Source organism: Lathamus discolor, chromosome 1 (genome assembly GCF_037157495.1).
Source record: "Lathamus discolor isolate bLatDis1 chromosome 1, bLatDis1.hap1, whole genome shotgun sequence".
NCBI classification, from domain to species: Eukaryota; Metazoa; Chordata; class Aves; order Psittaciformes; family Psittacidae; genus Lathamus; species Lathamus discolor.
In genome coordinates, this window is record NC_088884.1 from 103,603,249 (window position 1) to 103,626,778 (window position 23,530).

At 40.5% G+C, this 23,530-nt stretch overlaps 1 protein-coding gene across 2 annotated transcripts; it reads right to left on the reverse strand.

Annotated features, from left to right (window-relative positions):
- Positions 1-1,751: 1,751 nt before the first annotated feature.
- On the reverse strand, positions 1,752-23,336 carry PKD2 (polycystin 2, transient receptor potential cation channel). Of its 2 annotated transcripts, none has more exons than XM_065688803.1 (15): positions 22,901-23,336; positions 16,833-16,946; positions 14,532-14,665; positions 13,946-14,196; positions 12,998-13,222; positions 12,200-12,428; positions 10,946-11,116; positions 9,514-9,695; positions 8,344-8,464; positions 5,768-5,866; positions 4,679-4,800; positions 4,092-4,209; positions 3,673-3,836; positions 2,731-2,878; positions 1,752-2,509 (listed from the first exon to the last, which is right to left on the reverse strand). In XM_065688803.1, exons 1-15 carry the CDS (start codon positions 23,310-23,312, stop codon positions 2,276-2,278), a joined length of 2,724 nt encoding a protein of 907 aa, XP_065544875.1. In that variant the 5' UTR covers positions 23,313-23,336; the 3' UTR covers positions 1,752-2,275. The 2 variants fall into 2 exon arrangements, with proteins under 2 accessions (XP_065544875.1, XP_065544883.1); XM_065688811.1 differs by having other exon boundaries at positions 3,673-3,833; positions 22,901-22,977.
- Positions 23,337-23,530: the final 194 nt, after the last annotated feature.

Below are 23,530 nucleotides of genomic sequence, written 5' to 3' on the forward strand. Positions count from 1 at the left end.
GCTGGGTCATTTGGCCAAAATCTTTGATTAAGTATATGATTATTAAATACTATTTTAGCATTTAGGTAACTCTGAACCCTAGAAACCCAATATTAATTACATGTTACACACATGTAATTAGTTAGCATGCCTCAAAGTTTAAACTGTAAGTCATGCTACACACCAAAGCACTATCCATTCTGGATATGAAGACTACGCATATTTAAATCGCTTTGTATTGTATTTTCTGTTTTCCTTGCACACCAGCTGGCCACGTGTTCAGCTAGTGTTCTTTGGTTGGTTTGTTTAAAGTTACACATGCCAGTTCAACACAGAAATGCTTTCTTCGGGAAGACTTCTAAGGTCCAAAATGTTTCAACTGAGGCAAGACAGAGCTTAGTCTAAGAGTCCTAACCACTGTGCTGTGCACGGTTTTGGGAAGCTGACAGGGTTTCTTGTGAAACAGTATGAATTTCTTCCTAGTACAGGAACCACGGAAAGAATAAACACTTCACCTGTGCTGTGAATCACAACTTGTTTTCCCACGCTGGTCTGTGCTCGAGCCAAAGCTACTTAGAAATCCCAGTCCCCGCAGTGAACTTCCTCCTGCACCACTTATATTCAGTTTCTGTGCATATGGTTTCTCATAAACTTAAAAACAGGGAAAGGAATTAAGTCTATTTAGTTCTGGCAAGTTCTCTGGTTAGAAAGAAAGAATTCTGAGTCACTGTACATCCAGGCAATGCAATTGTAAGATCATATGCAGGGCGTAAGCTTTGCCTAAGCAGCACTACCACAAGAATGAGGTGTTAACTTCTGGCAACAAATGCTTTTTGAAACAAAAAGCACCAACATAACATACATATGCAACTTATACTTTGTTAAATAGGCATTTTTCCCTCTATATACCCTGCTAACAGCTAAGATGTGTTTGATTGTGTAGCTTTCCATTTTCCTTTACAGCAACTCTAAGTCTTCAAATACAACTGCCATCTTCAGGAAAAAAAGCACAACTGAAACTCCCTCCTGAACCAGTATTGCTAGGCAAACCCACAAACACTATGCCCCAATGCTTTCTGTAGGAAACCAACCTAATTTCAGTGTCCTTTCATAAACAAAGCTTCTATGGCACAGAGGAAATTAAACACTAAAAATCAGTGATTATACTACAAACACCTTTCCAAAGGCATCATGTGTTGCACCTCAGCAGAGAAGCACATGTAGAAATATACCTAATAATATTACAAGCAGTTTTGTTAAATGTACATACAGACTACACAGTCGAGACATGGTTACAACTTGACACAGCACAAGATCAGACTTTCCATACTGTCAGCAACTTCTCTGCCCTCTTCCCTGTCACACCCATGGAAGAGTTGATGTTTCGCAATTTTGTGAGCTTTGAAAGAATGTATTTTCTGCAAAGTAACAGTATTTACCTAAGAATTGGTGGAATGTTTATCCCAGGAACACTTAGATCATGAAATCATGGCATTAAAAAACGGGCACTTTGCAACAAAGCCCAAAATTATTACTTTCATTGGGTGTGAAGAGGTGGCTCTCAAATAGTGCTTTTGAAATGCTAACGGAACACAAACCCATGCAATGTGTACATTTCTATTATGGAATACGTGATTTACAGTTGTACAAAGTGAGTGTACTTTCTTCTGTTTAAAGAAGCATAGTATTTCTCAAAAACAGGAAGAAATGAACATTTGAAGTTGATTAAAATGTTAGTAACACCAAGAATAACTCAGAAACATAGGCAGAAACAAAGTAAAAAAGTGCTATTTTATCTCTGAAAAGTGTCAGCTGTTAACAATGAATGAGGCAATAAATTGATGCCATCTTCTTTTAAAAATTGCTTTTAAAAGCATTGGGAAAAAATCCTACTTTCCAACAGAGAGCAAAATACTCGCAGCCTTTCAATGGAGAGTTTTTAGCCACAGCACATTATTTTGTCTGAAGCTTGATGCCCTTGTGGAAGTGTCCCCATAATACATGTATGGAATCAAACTTCTGGCCAGGTAGATTTTGTCACAACTGGTTTCCATTCTGCCTCCTGCACTTTCATTTCCAAGGCTGACAGTTTACTGTTGGCAACTTGAATGTGACACATGGCTTATGTAGGTCTGAAAATGCCTTTTGAAGAGAATATTTACTTTTGCCCATCCGCGAGAAATGTCCTTAGTGGTCTGATGAGGATGATCACCTCATGCTGGGAAACAGTGGAGTAGTGTATTTGCTGGCTTAACACTGACCTGAAACATTTAGAATCGCCTAACAAAGTTAATCCTTACACATGGATGTTATTACCCCCATTTCCTCCTCCCCCATCAATACCATCTGACTGGGAGGATGATGGCCGAGAGTTCCTTGAACGAGGCTGGCCATTCAGTCCAAGTGGTGTTCCCAACCGATGGCTCATTTGGGATGCCGTGTCATCCGATTCCCACCGCTCCAACTCCTCTCGCACAAGTCGCTCCATTTGTTCTCTATGGATTTCACTGTCACGACCCAGTCTTTCATCCTGAACAGATTAAAAGATGCAAGCTTGAAGCTCAGCTTCCAAACTACAGCCTAAGCAAATCCCTACACACACATGGAAAACTCTTATACCACTCAAGTATTTCCATAGGCTAGTAGAGAAACACTGCTACTACAGTAAATAGTTTTCTTTCCAGTGATGTAATGCTCAGGTTGTCACCTTCACTGATTTGTACACACAGTTTGTATTACTAGTTTTCTTACCTCTGTTACTCCATCTAACAGCCTTCCCAACACATCTCTCCTTTTTAGTTTGGCTCTCTCCATCGCTTCAAGCTTCACAATAACCGCATCAATCTTGGAGACAATACTGCCGATAGAATGCTCCATACGGTCCACCCGCCTCATGAGCCTGAGGGCGACAAGTGTGAGCTTCAGTAACCCTGTCTGAGTCAGTATCATTCTAGCATGCCAACACACAAAGCACATAAGGATGAGACAGCCTTTTAATTCAAGCATGCATCTGACTCTCCACAAATCAGTCCTAATGTCCAGGCAGGGACAAGGTACACAAGAGCAAAAGGATAACACAGAGGTAAAGCAGATGGGGAAAAAAAAACCCAAAACATATTCCACTCTGTTTCCCCTGCTTTTAGGGCATCCTCATGAAAATTTGTTGGTTCTAGTTACTGAAATCCTTCATTCAGCTAGTGTTGCTATAATTAATTAATATGGAGATCTATTATTTTAGACAAAATACACACTCACAACTAACTTAATCTTAGTAAAAACAACACCTGAAGTTCTCAGAAAACCTAAAACAACCTCAAGGTTTTACTTCTAAAAGACCTAGAAAAGTCTTCTGGCATTATTGTATCATTTTCCCTGTTCCCTACTGTATCATTTGACCATTTTCTCTGTCTTTTCAATGACCAGGTTTTAAAGACAGTTTTTTTTTTTTTGTTGCGTTTTTTGTTTGTTTGGTTTGGTTTTGTTTTTCTGTCTAATTCACATCAGCCTCTCTAAGTAATTCCAGTTCAGACACTAAAGAGTGACTTAAGTACCTTCAAAATACAGCATTTACTTTTATGAATAATTTGATTAATAGAGTTACAGGAGACTCTACTATAGAACTGAAAGAAAACCTACAAGGGAAAAAACCCCAAACGCCATGCAGATTTGTCCCCCTCAGAACAATAAACTTACACTTGGAACTCTTCATAGGAAACCCCACTAGAGCTGCTGCCCCTCCTCCTGGAGCTGTGTCCACTGTCTTCATCCTCATCCTCCTCAGAGTCGTCCAAGCTCCGAGGGAAACTGCGGCTGCTCAGAGGACGTGGAAGAGAGCTCCTGTCCAGGTCCAGATCCTCCTTGGTGAAAACACAAGACACAGACAAAGATAATGTAAAGATTTTCACCTGTACATGAGGGATAGGGGTGTCAAGGTCAAAGACCTCCATCAGCTCCTCCTTGCCTATTTACAGTCCTGCTCAGACAGGCAGGGATGAGAGCAAATGTGAAGGGAAACAAGAGGACTCTTCTGAGGCAGAATTGTTCAGCAACAAGCATGGGGAGAAGACTGGCAGATGGCAGTGGTGGCATATCACTCCTAATGCTGAGCTCACCCTCTCTTTCTCCAGGTCATCTCTCATCTGCTGATGTTCATGCTCTGTCAATTCCTGGTCCCCATCCTGGTCATATTTGGTAAATATTGCTTCAATCTCTGCATCCGTGTGCCCCTTCCTGAAAACAGAGTAAAAACAGTTCCCTTATTTCTCATTTTTTTGGATGCTAAGTGAACTTCAAGTATTAGAAAAACATTTCACTCCACCAGACCTTCATCCCCCAGCCAAAGATGACTCATCCTAGTGCTGCCTATAAATTCACAACACTGATAACAAACACCTCAGCCCTCACTTTTTATTAGTCAATAGCACAAATCTCCCCTAAACTGCACCCTGCTCCTTCATAACCAGCCCTTTTATACCTCTTTGATTTGTTCCCTTTCCTCGGACTCCTGTCTGTTCACAAACTCCTGCAGTGGCTCAGATAGAAATATTACCATTTCCTCAAATGCTTTAGATCTCTGCTTCCTAAGGCCCTTTCTACCCACAACAAGAGAATGCAGCGTTCTCTTGGTTCTCACAAAAGCATCAAAGACATGACATGTCTCTGGGATACTCTTCCAGGTAAGAAGTAACAGCTTTCTTACCCCTTCAGATCTTGCCGGAGCTCATCAAAATTTAACTTTCCCCCACCTTGCCTCAGGCTTTCTGAAATGTCATCAACAGTAGTCTTCTTCAATTTAAGTTTGATCATGGCTTTGTTGTAGCCCTAAAAGAAAGTGATATTTTGTGTTTTACTTGTCATGAAATGTTAACACTGGATTTTTAATAACTTTCTCATTATAAAAATCAGCTAGTGTGAACTATCATTCAGTGTGTTCCAAAAGTCCTGCAAAAATCTCTTTTCCTCCAGTTTATCCATCTTCTATATCAGCATTTAAATGGGCAACATATAAATACCTATGCAGCTAGAGTAAGGCCTTCATCCTTCAGTTTGCACTGCAGGTGGGCAGGAATGGAGTATTTTGTCTAGTAAGACCTTTAGCAGTCAGTTACTGACAGTTAAGTGACAGTTTTAAATAATGGTGACAACAGGTACAAATTCCTGCAGTTATTTTGCTTCTCTATCATGCTTCCATTGTAGAAATGACGTAAAATCTTCATCCCAAAAAGCAGCACTCTTCGTTTTTCTCTGCTCTGTTTTAATAACCAGTTTCCAAGTTTTAAACTCAGAGTTACTGGTCATGCTGAATATGTGGTTAGACATTTCTGACCACAGAACAGCACCGCATCCATGCCAGAGCATATGCATGTGCATAAGTTTCTCCTAAACTGGGATTCAGGTCAAGCTCCTAACTCTGCATTCAACAACCTTACTGGCAGTGGCCCTTGGAAGTTCCCAGCGCATTATCCAAGACTTGCCTGAATTTATTGCCCAAAATGAGGTAGCTCTGTGACCAAACCAAACAGCAGCTTAGCTTCATCAGTTCAGTATTTCTGTATGTACCTCGACAGTCAAATCTTATATTCAGCAGGCTGATCATTCAACACAAAGTCTCAGATGACTAAAATATGTTGTGATGGAAAGTTTTCATTCATTTAATTTACACTCAGCTCAGATTAATTTAACTAACAGATGCGTATATTCACCAGCTGCTGCCAGCTTCACCTTGTAGCGATTTATGGAGTGAGTTTAGATGTGAGGAATGTTAAAACAAACAAAATATTACTTTTACCTTTCTGATAAGGTCAGACAGTTCCATTTCTGCCTTCTGTTGTGCCATATCCGATTTGACTTCAGAGTACGTATCATTGATGATGGCCAAAAACATGTTCTGCTCATGAGAGAAATGAAAAAGCCCAATTGAAATTTCAACAAGCCTAAGCCCTGCTCCTACCACCTTCATGTGCAGACCTATACATGACTTTTAAAAAAAGGCCAGGAGAAAATGGTGAGCTTTTTCTAAAGCACTAACATCAAGAGCTTGAGATATTGAAATGGGATGCACTGCGGTGTAGCAACTTCTAGTCAAGACTACTGGTTATTAATGTAACTGGAGTATTACTTTCCAGAGACGGTTCATACCTACACAAAGCAGTGGCAATAAACCACGCTTATTTAACATTATATGTTTAAGTTTGACCTTTTATCTGCCAGGCCAAGCTTACACAGATAGCAACTATTAGTTAATCTAGACAACACAACAGAAGTGCCTGAGGAGTCAAGTCAACTATTCATCTCATAATAACCAGCACAAACATGAATTTCTTACCTAGTTACAGCTCTGCTTGAATTTCAGGCTAAGATAAAAACAAACCAGCTTACAATCAGACATTCGGCAGGTACACTACCAACTCTGAAAAGAGTTTGGTTGCTTGCCCAAATGAAAGAGAAAAATAAAGGTAGGTCTCACTAACCCTGTGCCATGCATATAGTTTACTTGAGACATTCTGTCATTACCGAAAGGGTCCTGCTGAACATGGAATAAATTTGACTGAATTGCAAGCTGGACATTCAAGTTGAAGAAGAATTACTTAATTCACTGGCACGTTCAATGTGCCACTCTCACAGAGAAAGGCAGTGTTAACCTCTATTTCCTTATGGACTTAAAAAATTGCTTTAGGATAACAATCCTCCAGTGCTGTACCTTTATGAATTATTGTCCAACACCAGAGAAGAGGTAACTTGACTATTGTATATTTGCTTTCAGCTACTCAAAATTAAGAGCTGGTGTTTTCTGGCCATCTTCCCTAACTTAAGTTTCCAGGTCTCAGGCTAATCTCAAGGAGCTTACAGCAACATTTAACTCCAACCAAATGATAGGATTGTTCAGGTGTGGATAGGCACAGAAATTATAGCGAGTATTTTGGATAACCTGGTCATGCCTTCACGCTCTAGTACTTTTCTGCTACCCCTTAAGAAAAAAACTAAACTTCTCTCCCTTGCTGAACACTAGCCTCTGTTCCTCTGCATCTTGTGAGGTGCTTCAAAACAAATATAAAACCTGCTTCATATACTTCTCAGGCCAAAGTGACCCATATGTTATTTTCTGTTTGACTACTGGTATATACCCTTCTGAACACTTAAGATTCAATGCTTCCTTACTAGCCAGGATGAAGTCTTCTCCCACAAATAATATCTGAATACCATTTCTCTTCATTTCAAAGATTAATAAAAAGCCTCATTAAGTACAAGGTTCATTAAATAACTCTAAGATTTATGATGATACAGGACTGCTGCACTGTTCCAGGTTAGTAAAATCCTGCTTTAATGCTTGCCATCTTATCAAATCCCCAAAAGATACACAGTTTGGGGAATCATCTGAGGGCTTCTTGTTCACATAACAGCTTCCATCTGGTGATACCATTAGAAACAAAATTACTACATATTAATGTTAGTACCAAACTAACTGAAAACTACATTTAAGTAGAAGATACTGGGGCTCTTATATCAAGATAAAAACTAATTTACCTGGTCTCCTAAGTTTTTAAGAGAGGGGCCTCCTCCCTTCAGTTACTACTATCAAAAAGACTAATATGGATTCAAAATTAGTATTAACAGAGAGTTTACAAAAGAGGTGTACTCACTCACAATGTACTCACTGTTTGAATTTATTTGTCAAACAATCATGTCTACATACTGCCTCTCATATAAGTTGAGCTTCTTGCAATACTGTTTGTCAGAAAGTGCACAGGTAATCTGCACTGGGAAGGTGAGAAAGACAGGGCCCAACTCTGCCCTGGAGAAGAAAAAGAGGATAGAAAAGAGGCCTTTGCAGGGAATCCTGCATATCTGACAACCACTGCACTGCTGATGAATTAGACTCTGCTAGCAGACAAGCTGTGTGTTGCACGCATAAACTAGACTGTTGTAAATACAACCAGCCACATGTTAGAGCACCTTTATAAACTAAGGATGTGTATGAAACATTACAGCTACTTTTCACTGGAAGATACGGGCTTGCTATGTATGTCAACCAGGCACTATTCAGCTTTTAGAAATATGTAATTTTATCATTATAAAGAATTATCTAAATTAGAAAGAAAAAAAAAAAAGGAAAGAAAAGAAAAAAATAAATGCACCCCACCAGAACATGGAGCACTGTATGGGAATGACAACAAACATACAATGCAAATTCATTTTAAATGAAGAAAAATTGAGGAGTGTAGTGACCAGCCATGGAACAGTCAGGCCCCTACATGGACTGCACACTCACCAATATCAAAAAAAGCCCCGAAGTAGCAGCAGAAATAAAAGAACAAGAGATGCAGAAATGGCCACCTATCCCCCCCCCAACAAAACTGTACATACCAAAAGAATGAAGAACATAAAGAACACAAATGTAGTGAAATAAATTGGTCCCAAAATTCGATTAGCTTCTTCAACCTCTGCAAAGTTGAAGTGTCCCAAAATGATGCGGAACTGAGTAAATCTTAAAAAACAAAACACATCCAGGTGTTGAACAAAAACACTTTTGGAGCTGTACAAGAATTCTAAAACTATTTTACCATAACGGTCTGACTGATGGGCAGCAGAGAGGTCTGCACTACTGTAATACTTTGTCAGGCACTGCAATAGCCAATTCCTCAAACCTACCTCTAGGCATAACCAAACTCGCAGTCAGATGTCACAAACAGAGCAAAACTGTGATGGATACTTCTGACTTTTGGTCATAACTGATAATGGGAACCACAGAGAGCAGAGCAAACCAATGGTTACCATTGTGAAGCTTTAAGACTCACTCCTGTCCCTGTCCTATCCCTTCTGCCTCTTGCATACAACCTCAATGCTCTCCACGTTGTCTGTACAGTGCCAAGGCAGGAAGAGCCTTGGCACTGCACGGCACTGCCATCATACTTCAAGTTCCTTCACCTCTCTACAAAGAAGTTTTTGCAACACTGCCCCAGTGTAAGGGAGGAGGGGAAAAATCAATAACTGAACATTACCCCCTTTAGAATCAAGCTATGTTGTACCAAATCAACTGATTACTGACCCTATATTAAAGTCCAATCTCTCTCTGGATTCCAGCAGATACTTACAAATTTACTAGTTGGCTGTCTAAGATGGAATCTGTGAGTCAAAGAACTACACATGCTACCAGGAACACAGTGTTATTACACATACAACATTTCCATAAGCATTAGAAATATAAGTAAGCATATAATGATTCAACTGCTGAAGACAGAGTTATTGCTTTATCTAGGAATGTGACTAACTGTTATAAAACCCATGTCACTTCCACCAATCAAAGCTTGCCATTTTTGGCTCACTGAGCAAACTATAGCACATTTTTAATCTCATAGCAAAGACAGTTTTTGAACTAAAAATGTTATTAAAAACATGCATCTGCTACTGAGTTACATCAACAGTGATATGTCTGCAGCTTATCTGTTTAGATGGATGTTATAGGATTTGTCTCTCATGAGGCAACCAAATCTATTTACCAACGAACTGAGAAATTCTTAACACTTTTGTACTTACATGCAGTCCTGGAAAGTGCTGAAGTCATCAATTTGAGTGCCAAAGACAAGATAGGCCAACTGAGCATATGCTAAGAAAATAATAAAAAACATAATAGCAAAGCCAACAACATCTTTGACGCAGCGAGACATGGTAGTGGATAACTGACTCATTGTTCTGTTGAAGTTAATGAATTTGAAAAGCTGTCAAAAGAAAATAAAACATAACAAAAAACACAACTGTAAAGACAAGGAAAACAACAATTTCTTAACACAACTGTTCTCCAGCCTTTTACATATTAGATGCTTTAATTTGACGGGAGACAAAGTCAGATAATTTACATTAAGAAATATACCCCTTCCTAAAAAACACTGAGGCTTGAAATGAGAAGAAAACTCTGTGAGAATGACATTTCTTGTCTAGCTGTAGGGTGTTGCTTGTTTTTCACTCCTGTATTTGTCAGCCAGGCTTCAGAGAAGCGTACCCAAAATGCTTCCTGTTTATTTTCAAAGAAGATGTTAGCTATGAAGTAGTAAAATGTGAGAAAAGCAGATCTCACAGCTGACCTAGCTCTGAGCAGGTGGACAGAGACTTCCTGAGGCCCCTCCACCCTGAATTACTCTATTACTCTGCAGTTTATCATTACTATAAGGAGCCACTTTATTCCTTAAACCATGACGCAAAATAGATGCAGCTTTGTATTATAAAATGGTAAGAGACAGCTAACTTACTTGATAAACTTAAGTATCAGTCTGGAGTATCATGGTTCAAATTCATTTATCATTGGTCTGGTATTTTCCTCTATGTATTAGTTTAGTAATTAAATGTTCCTCTGCAACATTATACATACAGAGGACACGAAATTAATATGGACTTGAAAAGAAATATCACTATAAAGAAGGCAGAAAACCAGAGAAATTAAGTTTAAAGTAATATATCTAGTTTTCAAATTGATTGGACTAGCTTTACCAACCCTCTAATGATTTAGAAGCTTTGGATAGAATTGGCACAGTTAAACCAGACTAGGAGAAAGCCGTATCCAGTAAGTTACTGACTTATTAAGTCAAGAATAATAAAAACATTTCTTTACATTTCTGCTGTGATAAAGCACTAGCGCTGACTACATCTTTGAGACTTAAGGCTGGCTAATACTTATGGCAGATTACAACCTTGCTTTCAGTCTGCAAGAAGTTACCCCTGCGCTCCGACTTTCCTGTGTGCCCAATTTTATGAAAAATGTAGAATCATATAATGGTTTGGAAGGGACCTTTGGAAGCTCATCCAGTTCCACCCCCCCCTGCCATGGGCAGGGAGACCTTTCACTACACCAGGTTGCTCAAAGCCCCATCCAGCCTGACCTTACATGACTAAATCTCAAATCATGTAATCACATGAAACTCAGAATACTGCTTACATTCTAATGTCAGAATAAGGATGTATATCTTGGAGTTACCTTAATCCAGACAAAAAAAACAGTGACTGCAGCTATATTGTTGAATTGCATTTGCCAATATGCCAAAGGTTCAAAATTGGGGAAAGAGTTCTGATCTTCCAGCAGCTTCTTCAGGAGCATATCAACAGTTGATGTTCTGTAGATGCTAATTCCTATAGCTGCCACAGAGAGCTGAGTACAAAAGAAACATACAAATTTACAAAAGGTGATTAGGGTTTTAAAACACTTTGCCATGTATACAGAGTCATAAAGTACATAATCCTAAAGTTAAACAATGTCCACCAGACCAGGTATAAACAAAGAGTTTTAACCCTTTGTGTGAACTGAATTTTATACTCGCACTATACACTTCACTGACTGTAACAGTAAAGCATCTTACTCCTGCCCCTGCCATTAAATATAAGGAACAGCACACAGTTCACGTAAACATCTCCCCAAACAGCCCTTCATACAAAAAGCACTGTGATACAAGTATGATTTCTCTAGAGCACCGGCTTCAAGACTTAAACCTCTGGTACATCCAAGCCTGAAGATACGAAACAAGAACGGGACTGGATCTCTTTCAGTATTCAGTATTGTTTACTTTGTATTCTTTTGGCAGGCACAGCTTGACAAAAATCCAGAGAGAATTATATATGTATTTTTAAATCAAAGCTCCCGATTTTCTGTTACACCAAGACTGTTGATGTGCAATGCTGTCCACTTAACCAAGAAAGCAGCCCTGACAGCTGCTAGAACTCTACAATTCAAGACACTTCTTCAAAGTTGGTATTAGCTGCTGAGTTTTTTAATACCATATTAAATCTCTTTGTGGCTTTCTGCAAACATATTCAAATCCCAGTCCCATTCCTCCAAACAAAAATCACTGCTTTAAAGCAGCTAATTTTCTTACTTGAAAGCCACTTCAATAGTCAATATGAGATCTGTAGAAGAGAAACCTGGGCAAGTTTGTTATCTCCCATAATGACTATGCCCTTGTAGACAAAAAGTGTGAGGAAGCACACTGGAGAAATACTCTAATTTTTCACCAGGATGTGAAGGTTGAAACCAACAAAGAGAGAACAAGCAAGTTTGCAAAACACATCAACATTACAATGCAGACTAAAACAGTCTTATTCAGATTGAATAGCCCATTAGACTATAAGTATCCTCCCTAATAATAGCCCTATCCCTTAAAGCAATACTGAGTCATTAATGTCACTCAAAAAGGGCATTTCAGAAAGTAATTTTAGCCTTATTATAAAGATCACTTACCACAATGATAAGAACATCAAGGCAATTCCAGAGACTTCTGAAGTAGTGCAGTCTATGAATGTGAATTTCTAAAATCTCTTCCACCATGTAATAAAGAACAAAGAGACAAAAAGCCATTTCACAGGCTGCCAGGAAAAAATCAAAAGTGGAGATGTAGTGAATCAGCCTCACTGGCTGAAACTGCCAAGACGTAACAAGGCCTCCAGTCGCTGGAAACTCCACTAACAACCTGCATCAAAACACAGAAAAAATGGCAAAGAATAAAAGATTTCATTTACACAACATTGATGAAAAGCACAGCAAAAATACATGGGTTTATTTCCATAATTATTTAAATAATGGAAACAGGCAAAAGCCCACATTTGATTCAGCAAAGACACTACACAGAACAGAAGGTGTAAACCTGACCACACTCAATTCTGACTAAAACCCAAAGCATTTCAGGAACAATGAGATAAACAGAGACAGAAAGACCTGTCTTCATCTGCATTTGTTTCATAGTGTTGAAAGACTGATGTTGTGTATCCACATATTAATAAGTCAACTCTCTAGAGAAGTTGCCCGCAAACTGCACCCAGGCCGCTGTAGCATCAGCAAAGCCAGAACTGTCTCCAGGCAACGAGTGCAGCTTCCATGTGGAGTCTCACTTCTTTGACATGGAGGCATCCCATTTCAGTTGTCTGTCTCCTTTATGCAAAACACACTTACCCATGTCCTGAAAACAAAGCAATCACAAGAAAACCCCAAGTCAACAACTGACACTGTGCAATTTGAACACTCTTATGGCTCTGTTCATACCTCACAATGCAGAATAGGTTGATGTTTGCATTGTATACGGAGAAATCAATGAAAGCTGCTCTGGTCCCTCTGTCCAGCCACAGGTTCTTCTTAAGGCTAGCAATCTGCACAGCTGTCACTTCTCTGTTCCTTGAGAGGTCTTGGTAATAACCAGCCCCACTGTATGTGGCAATCAAGCCCCAGTGGCTGCTCCCATTCAAATCCTTCTCATTGGTGTACGTCCAACTAGTTCAAAAGTAAAACATAGCACATTAGTCTTTCCATTTGCAACTTATAATTAAGAAAACAGACACCACCAAAACCTGACCAAAAAAACATATCTGTTACTTAAAGCTGTTTAAACTTAAGAGGTACTTGTAGAAAGTTTTGATGCACCCTGGAGAAAGATCTTGCAAAGTTCCTTTGACTAACACAACAAAATGAAGATAGAAAGATGGGTCACAAGTATATTAATTGCCAAAAAGAAAGTACATTTATCCAGTCACACAGAATTTGTCCTAAGGGAAAGAAAGAAAATTCTTTTCCACCTCCAAAACCTTTCACGATTAACTCACAAACTGTCCTCCAAGAGAGGCAGTGCTATTCCCATTTTTAGCCAGGAAAGACAACTCAGTGAAACCCGCTCCAGTAATACAATCTGGAATTACAGAACAGGTGCTCACGAGTTGTAGTGCTGCACTCGGACCACAGCGTGTCTCCCCTGCATAACAGTTAAAAATGGTACAATGGCAGCACCTCAACTCAAGTGGATAAGAGCACAGTGCTCTCCAAGTTTAGTAAGGTTTCTCCACTAGCAGAACTGGCAACTGCTCTTGTTTTACTGGGCTTTACAGACAGAACAGACAGTAAATGCAGACTTGTCTCTACCAAGTGACCTACTGTGTAATTCAGCATAACCCAGATCAGAAAAAAAAAAAAAAGCTATGTGAATACAGGAATACTACATACGCTGTTCCATTTCGAAGTCCAAAAGGAGCAGTATCTTCATTAGCTACAGAATAGACATCATAGCAGTCCTTGATTTCTTCCTTTAAATCTTCAGGTATTGAGCATGAACCATTTCTCACTTTCAGCTGCCGAATGCGAGGCACCCCTAGGAGCAGGTTCTCATAATAAATGAAGCTTTTGTTTTCTGCCATGGTTTTGTTGTTGTACCACATTTCCCAGTAGAGACCATCCAGCAAAGGGCCTTCTGTGAACTGGGGCATAAGACAGGATTTTAGTTTGCATGTTTCCAGCACTGTCCTTATAGACCTTCATTCCATGGATGTGTTAGAATTGCAGTGGTTAATTTTTCTGACATGAAGCCTTACCTGTCCTCCAAAAACATTCAATAACCTTACCCTACTCTGGCCCTCCAGCACTGCCTGGGTTCTAAACTTTCACGTATTACAGGCCAACTCTGTTCCACGGCTTTGACACATAGATCTGCATGCACAACCACTACCATATTAGAAAAAAGATCCTGGTAGGTTAAATATACAGCACGAGCATATCACAGCAAAAGAGAGATAAAAACTGGGGCTTAGATTACCTTCCAGAAGTCGTCCATTGTGGACAAAGTTTTGAAATCAGTTTTCTCCATTTTTGATACAGGTGTTTCCAGGAAGAGCTGTGACATGACCCTTGTGTAATAATACATACTGGAACTCACTGTCCCGTAAGTCACTGCAAAAGATTTAGTTAGGAATGAGAGGAAAAGGGTAGGGGAAAGATAAGAGGAAAAGAAAAGGAAAAGAAAAAAAAAAAGTACCTCACTTTTTTTGTTGAAATTTTATAGATTTTGCACCAAAAAGTTTAAGCTTCAGAGCAAAACAAAATCCACACCAAGCAGCATTTGTCTTTCAACTGTGAGTAAGATACAGAAAGCAGTGAAGAACAGACTGACCAATGAGTTTAAAATACCCAGCTCTCCTTCCAACAGCCCATTCTATTATTAATGTTTCTATAAAAACTAACTTCAGGGAAAAAAAACGCACGATTCATCAGCCTGAAGAGTGCCTTTTTAGGTGACTTGTACTATCCAAGGCATCATAGAGACCTGGCACAGATGGCATAAGACCTCAGGAAAACTATGTCCTACTTGAGCAGATAATAACAGTCAACCAGGATATTGTAGGGCACTGTGAATGACATCAGCTGCCTATGATTGACAATGAAACTCTGCCCAAGATATGCAGAGCTTCTAAGATAATCTCCCCACAGAAAATACATGAGTCTGTGTTACTCTTTTCCTGACACTGGGCAGAGCATTTGGCTAAGGATGCAGAGAATGCAATTATAAAATGATGTACAAAGGCAAGATAGCTTCAGAGAAAGGTCTCTGGCTCCAATAACATCACTGCTCATAAATACTTAAAACCATTTTGTGACAAGAGACTCAGAAAGGCCTGAAAGATTAATTCTACACCGAACAATCTCCATTTGTATTGACCATTTTATAGAAATTCTTTGTCTTAGTGAAGAAAATGTGAACAAGAACTATTTTCAACAGACTTCTGCTGTGCTCTCAGAGCCAGTCGAGCAATGTAGTTTTGCTTTTTCCTTTCCACTCCATGATTCTCTCTCACCTAAATAAAAACATCACCCCATTCTATCACAACTGATCATAAATGACAATTTAAGTGTCACTGACATTTCAGGCATTTAGAACAGAACTGCCCACACTAAAAACTGAATGCTTGAAACATACCAGCTTTACAAAGATACACTAACTTAATCCATACAGATTATTCTCCTAGTAACCAAATAAAACATCTATTTCACACTTCATCATAAGTTCTATTTTGCATCAACTTCTAATTTTTGTGCAAATATATGAACATGCCTCATTTCAAGTTCCCAAGGTGGCTGCTCTCAGAACCGTGACATTATACCATATCTATTATACATTATACCAACTGTTCACAGTGCTGTGTGAGGCTTGTGATAAATCTCTATCTCTGCACCAGCATCACTAAGGTTCTTCACCCTGAGAAAAGAACAGCAAACTCTGCTCAGGATACTTTCTTAAACTCCATTTAGGCCCAGGAATATCATTCTGTATGAGACTGGTGATCCATCAGGCTCCTCACTTCCGTACTAAGTCAGTATTTAGTAGAATCTGCTAATATTCAGTGTCGATTCTAGAGCACCTACTTTTAAGCAATCACCTACTTAAAAGCCAAAGAAAAAAAAAAAGTAGGTTGAATGTTACCCTGTTCTGTGTTCTATAGTGTTACAATACTTCATATGATATCATAGACATCAAAATAAATAACGCACTTATATAATGAAGTCTCCAGCTGTGATCCATACACACTTGAGTACATACAGGTTACAGATGCGTTCAGAATGTCCAGCATTATGCAAACACAAATTATTAAGTATTTCTAAGTAGCTGGCATTATCTCTGCCTTTCCAGCAACCGTCAAGAACTATTATTCTTAGAATGATCTGTACCTAAGCTTGGAGATAAATTCAAAACTCAGTAATTTAATTAGTTTTTAGTCCCAGATGATAACTCATACTCTTCACATTTAACAGTTCTGTCCAGTGATTTCAAAACGTGTAGCAGAACCATTACACTGCAGTGTGGTACTACATTAAAAAAAATACTCCTTAAAACCAAAGAATACTACCACCCTGCTTAAAGGTTCAAAACTTGTTAATTACAGAAAGTTGCAGTATTTTAAATCTCATGCAATAATCAATGTGCAGAAGAATTAATTCCCAGTATTTGCCTATACACCTGCCCATTAATTCTTCTCCCACATCACTGAAACAATCTTCATTCTGGAATTACAAACAGCAAGCAGTACAGAACTGGATACATATAATGCTGAATTGTACTTACAGACACACAAGACCACAAGGAAAACCATGTACGTAACCAACTCCCGTAAAACACTTTTCAGGTATCGCTCTCTGCTGGTGTTGCTTTCTTCCATGAGTCTTGTCCCCCACAGACCTTAAAAGGTAAACATATAATGATGCATACAGATGTACACATAAGCAATGTAATAAGATAAGTGGCTGTGAAAGCTTAACCTGTCATGTCTGCTCCAGGTTCTTCTATGGATTTTAAACCAATTTAAGCTCAAGCAAGAACTTCTTCCACAGACTGAACGGGGCCTGAGACAGCATTAGCTTTTCATGAGATACCATAATAATCTAGTAACAGCTAAGCAGAACTCTTAACAGATTCTGCTGAAGATTTGCCAGAAGTGCTGTCCCTTAAAACCACACGGCAGGAAAACAAATACAAGTATACAAAGACACACAAACAGAGTCATCCTTCAAGAAATTATTTGTTTGGGGTTTTCTTTGTGGTTTGCTTGGTTTTTAATATGAAGAGCATTGTTAGATGAATGAAAATGCATGATCGGTATTTAAATTTTATTAGGAAGCTTAACTAACTTTCTACCTGAAAGGGTATGTCCCTGCCCATGGTAGGGGGTTTGGAACTAGATGATCTTCAGGTCCTTTCCAACCCTGATTATTCTATAATTCTATGTCAGTCAAATGTATTTTTTACAGAACAAGTTGTAACGTTCCTCTCGTAGATAGTCAAGGCATGTCCAACAGAGACACAGGAGGGACCTTGGTAAGTATTTGTATATGATTTCTTTCCTTGCATATCAAAGGATTATCACAGAAACATCAAGAAGCAGCCTAAATGAGCAACCACTGCCTAGCTGTCAAACTGGGCAACCGCATTAGCTGAACTATTTCCTCCTGTTACTACTAGCTTCACATTTTCAAGAAGACAGTGTAATAGAAGTTACTGAACTTGTGTGATCCTGTCCAGAAGGGTTACAGAAAAGCAAAATAATCTTTTAAATGCAGTCTCTAAAAGCAACAATCATCTGAAAACAGGAATCAGTTAGTAACCACCATACTTATTTCCCGTGCCTAATACAGGACAGAAAAAAAGCTGGGAACAGCTGCTGATGCATAGACCAGAACTGCTACCTTCAAGGAACTTCTCTTCATTTAAGCCTAAATAAAGCAAGGTGATTTGACCTTAGTTTATGGTGAGAAAGTATATACAAATAAAAATTCATTGTACAGAAGCGCATCAAACTTCCACTCTTTTCTTTTGCAGCTATTTTAAACAGCCAACCTTTTAAAATGTCCCCTATGTTCTCAGTAGATGGAAATGAAGTAACCTCAAACTCCCTAGGAAAAAATCCTGGATCCATCAATCATACCACAGTAATTTTAAGTCAAATGGAACAGCAACAAGGGATAGCCAAAACACATTATAAAGCTCACAAAGAATCGAGAGTTCAGTTGCTTTGCAACCGCTGCTGTAAGACTAGACGGACAAAGGGCTCATCTGCCTGCTGCAAGAACATCATTTGCTAACAAAGAGACAGGAGCAAGGAAGCTCTTCCCTCTAACTGCAAATATGAGGTGTATTCAGGAAAAAAACCAAATGTGTCAGATGATTTTAGGAGCCTTTCAGCTACCACATTTTTAAGTTGTGACCTAACCACAAAGTCAACCAGGAAACTTCTCTTGCATAGGCACAGCAAGCACCAAGTCTAAGCATTAATTTCTCTTCACATTCCTTTAGCAACTTACAACCTTCTCTAGTGTCAGCCCCCAAAACAAGAGAGCCTTTTCAGAGCTGTTCCCTAAGCCTGGAAATTTACAGATAAAGACTGCGACTTTTCTACACAGAATGCCAAATCCTCACCATTAGGTCATTCTTGAAGACAGAAACACAAACCCAAGAACATTTAGAGAGTCACATAATAAAGAACTCAACAAATAGAGCCTTTAGCACAGCACTACGTTGCACTAGCAACCCTCATAATAAAGGCAGGAAAACATTACAGAAGAAAGAAAAGGCTGGAACAGGCAGCGAGTTAAGCTGGCGAGGGAGCCGAATCCCGGCTGTCAGCACATTACTCACCAATAAGAAATGTGGTGAGCAAAAAGTTTGCAAGCTCAAATTCTGTCTTATTAGAATATTGTTAGGACTCAGTCAGGAAGGAGCAGAAAGTTACATGTGAATAAAAGAACAAATCAAAACCCAGCACCAGAGATCATACAGTGAACTTCGAGTTAAACGAGCTCGGGATTTGTCTGTCAGGTACATTTTTAGAAGACACACATTGTTCTCCTATTGCATTATTAGAATATTGGTTTAGATGTATCAAGGACAGTGGTGGTAAGCAGTGCCGAATTTAAGTTGACATCTACTGCAAGCACCAAAACTACTTTGTTTCCAGCCTCGATTAATTATTTTCAGTCCATTCCTTATGTAACTTTGCTATTCATCAACTTTTTGATAAAATCTATGTACACTTTATCAAACAAACCTGAAACTAACAATTCTCTCACCCTCATTCTGTAGTCCAACTGGCTTACTCAAGGAGTATATGAACTCAGAAGAGTTGTAAAAAAATAACGATCAAATGAAAATAAAAAATAGATGAAATTTCAACTCACAATAAAGTCTAGCTCATTAGGTACACGGGAGATTAAAGTATTTCTGTTTATACATATATAAAGTGTTATATAAATATATACACACATACATATAATGTGTATGTACTTAAATATACACATAATCATAAAGCCAAGTTTGTAAGGTACAGAGTGCATATAAAATAATTCAGACTTGTGTGAAAGTTAAGTTCTGAAAGCAACCAAACCAAAATACATATCACTCATCTGCCTACACATAAATTCAGATGTTGCGGAAACAATGGGATTAGGGGAAGGAGAGGAAGGTGACCATCAGGCAAAGATGCTTTGCCCCCAGACAACAACAAAATACAGTCTCAAATTCCTTAGTAAGGTATAGTCGGAGCCTACACTAGTTCAAGTCAGTAAAAATGTCATAATGCATTCTTTGTGAAAGTAACAATTAAAGACTGACTGGAAATATCTGATGCTTCCATTGAGCAATAATTAAGAAAACCTTTCAAGAAATATCCCGCATACGCTCCTTAGTATTGACACACATGAGGACATAGTAGCACTGGGTGACCAAGTACAACTCTGAGGGGCAGACCTTTCCAGGTTGGCTCTGGAAATGGACTTTGCTCTTACCCATCGAAACTTTGAATGGCCTTCTCCTTAACAGAACTGAATAGTTATCACCTCCTCTCCTCTCAGCATCTGGGGTGTTTGCTGAAGAGATCTGCAAAACTAGGGGGGCTAAAGCTAAAGAGTTAGAATCTGAAAAGAACCCACAAAGAGAAAAACCTAAGACACAGGTAGTCTGAAGTAGCTTTCTCTTCACTTAGGAACGCATGTTAGATATCTCCCCTGTAGCTGCAATTACCAAAAATCCCATCATCTTAACCCTCTCTGCATTTTTATTTCACAACTGACAGCAAGAAAAGTGTAAGCTGTCATTCAATATCCTTCAGTTCATGAGTGGCAATTTGTTTAGCCATGGTAACTCTTATCACTTATGATATCCAAAGGATTAATCCCTCTGGCTGAATTCTGTCTAATGAAATGGAATTTCATTAAATAAATCCATGTTAACTTCCCTTTAGCCATCTTGAAATAAAACTGAATACCAAGTATGCCCCTTTCTAGTCTTCAAAGATGAAGATGAAGTCTTCAAAGATGAAATATCTAAATAACTACTGAGTGCTCTCTCCAGTATTAAAACCTCTCTTATCCTTTAAGTTCCCTATATTAATTTCAGGCTTGAAATAAGCCCTTTCACTGTGTAGCCTACAGCAATAGCATTCTTCAGAGAAGGTTAGTTACCTATGCAGCAGGCAAGTATAGCAACCTGCAGTACCCCCACAGCAATAAAGTCACACCTAGCCATTTACAGTTCCTGTGAATTAATGGCAACATTCTCATGAAGGAGCCAGAAAAGAATCTGTCTACTACGGTAACTTTGGTTACACTTCCCTAAACACAAAATGTAGGCAGGTCAGGAATCAACAGAAACTGTGGATAGTAACCGCAGAGATAAATCCACTCCTAACATTCCTAGAACATGAACCCAAGCCTTTTCATTTTACAGCTAAAAATAGCATACTACCAGTGTATGCTGTCTCCAACAGCAAGAGGCAGCTTGGTCCACGGCCATTACTGAAAATACTGGTTTTCTTACACTGCAAGAAAGTGTAACTTTGCACCACTCTCCACACATCGCCCACTTGATTAATCAGCCCACACTCAGTAGTGTAAAAACAAAAACACTAGTTGAAAGGATGCATACCGTTACCAAGTCAAGGGTGGTTCTCATCTTTCAGAGCTCAAGCTATGGACATGCATCAGCTCCAAAGTGATTAATCTAGTCCCAGATGCATTGCTTTTAGGCAGCAGGACAGGTCCCTGTCAGTGCAGGGCCAAGTATCTTCTCTGGCAACCTCTGCCTGATGCTGATGAAGGCTCATTCTGCCCAGCACAGCATACAGCTTCACCAAAAGCTGATTCCTCTTTGTTCTGATGCACAACTGAACAAGGTTGGAACAAGGTTGACACAAGGTGAAAATACATACACAGCCTTAAAACAAATAAAAAGCTACAAAAAAGCATACTAAAAAAACCCCATCTTTCCTTCACCCTAAACCACCCCTAAGTGCAGATGAACTAACAAATCATTTTACAAGGCCTTTGTCAAAATTACATCTCATGGTGGGGGGGATGGATTTTCCTTCCATCTGCAAATACTCTGACCTTACACAGATCACATGTTATTAAGCTCTGCCTTCAGGTTCAAAATGGCTCAGAAACCAACATCAAGATCAGTCCTAGTGCGGATGATCTGTTTTGAGCATTGCTGCAGAAACCATGACGGAGATGAAACAGGAGTACCTCATGACAGGTCATCAAGAAGCCACTCTCACCTCATGTTCAAACACCACTACTTTTCACAACAGTTAAAAGCATATACAGGAGGCTCCTTCTTGGCAACAACCAGTACGAAGGGAGAATCTGAAAAGTCTACTTTGGTAAGAATTTTCACGAAAGGACTTCCCTTTTCCATGCTAAGCAGCTCCTTTGCTAGGCATTTACGTATCTCAGTGACAGACAAAATTAAACACACCTCCGAAAACTCCAGAGCAGTGCCATTCCATGCATAACACATAAAACCATTCTAAAACTGACATTTATTCCCCAGCCATTCCGGTCTCTTATTATGAGGAGACTTAGTTCATTGAACACTCTCCCAATACAATCTGCTGAAACCATGCTTTATTCCACAGTCTCCGTAAATCTGACCTGCATCCAAGTAAAACACTGCAATGATCAAGACAGACTTACTTTGGTGAAAGACTAAGGCAGAGAAATCATTATAGCAAATGATATCTGAATGCACATGAAAAACCAAAGTGAAGCATACAGGACATGCAACAGCCTAATTTACAAAGCCCTGCTTAAAATCAAGTTCATATTAACACCTCTGCTGATGCTGTGCCAAGCAGTAACAGTACAACCACTTCAGAAAACTCGCATTTTAGAAGAAAACTTATTTCCTAAATATGGCTTACTTTTCCTGCAGCTTTATATAGATTTTGTCTGATGCTTACGCAAATCCTACATTTAAAACCTTCACGATTTGATGCTGGCATTTTAAGCTGCTCTAAAAAAGCAGCCAGGACTAGGACCTGGGAGGCAGAGCTCTATGCTCCAGAGGAAAGCGAGGAGAAAGGGGTGTGTGTATTTGGGACGGGAGAGGGGGGCATAACCAGGACAGAGATGAGAATACACATGTGCATAAAGCGGGGACGCAAACACGGATGGACTGACGGGAGACGGGAAAAGAACAGGGGCAGAGGGAAAACAGGACAGGCGGCAAAGGGGTGGGTGAAGGAAAAGGCACGGGGCACCACAAACAACCCATGAATGCTCCCCTCGGAGACAGTCCGCAGTAACGGGCAGCCCAGCAAGACCCGGAGCCCCGCTCGGGCAGGAAGGGCCAAAGGCTCTCACCTCGCAGCCGCCGCGCCAGCCGCTTGGCCCAGGCCGCCCGGCGGGGCGCGGCGCCCTCGGGTGGCACCTGGTGGCGGCTCGGCACCTCCGTTCCGCCGCGCCCCGCGGGGATCCGCCGCTGCCGCCGCCCGCCGCCGCCGCCGCCGCCCGGGCCCGCCGCGCCGCTGCCCAACGACGACGAAGCGCCGGCCGCGGGGCTGCCCCACTCCACGTCCATCTCCAGCACCGGCCCCGCCGCCGTCGCCGCTGCCTCCTCCTCCGGCTCGAAGCCCGGGTTATCCCGGCTCCAGGCCTGCCGCGAGCAGGCGGAGAGCGGCGGCGACGGCGGGCAGGAGGCGGCCCGCGCCGCCTCGCCCAGCCGCTCCAGCTCCAGCTGCTCCCTCCCGCGCCGGCAGCCCCCACGGCCCGCCATCGGCCCGCCGCCACCGCCCGGGGCGGGGCACCGCCGTCTCCGCCCCTTGCCCGCCCGGCAGGCCCGGGGTACGGAGGGAGATGTAGTTGCGCGGCCTCCTTCCCTCACGGGGGGCGCGGCCATCGGGCCGGGCCGGGAGGTGGGATCCCGAAGGCGTGGGGCGCTTCAGTGGAAGCGGTGCAAGGGCCGGCAGCAGCACGCCGCTCACCGTCGGTAAA

Excerpts from the sequence above, each read along its gene's own strand:
- PKD2 (XM_065688803.1), bottom strand. The coding sequence starts at position 23,312 with ATGGCGGGCCGTGGGGGCTGCCGGCGCGGGAGGGAGCAGCTGGAGCTG. Across the intron at positions 14,197-14,531 it reads CAATGGACGACTTCTGGAAG|TTCACAGAAGGCCCTTTGCT; the intron begins GTAATCTAAGCC and ends CTTATGCCCCAG. Across the intron at positions 11,117-12,199 it reads TTGATGTTCTTATCATTGTG|CTCTCTGTGGCAGCTATAGG; the intron begins GTAAGTGATCTT and ends TTTTGTACTCAG.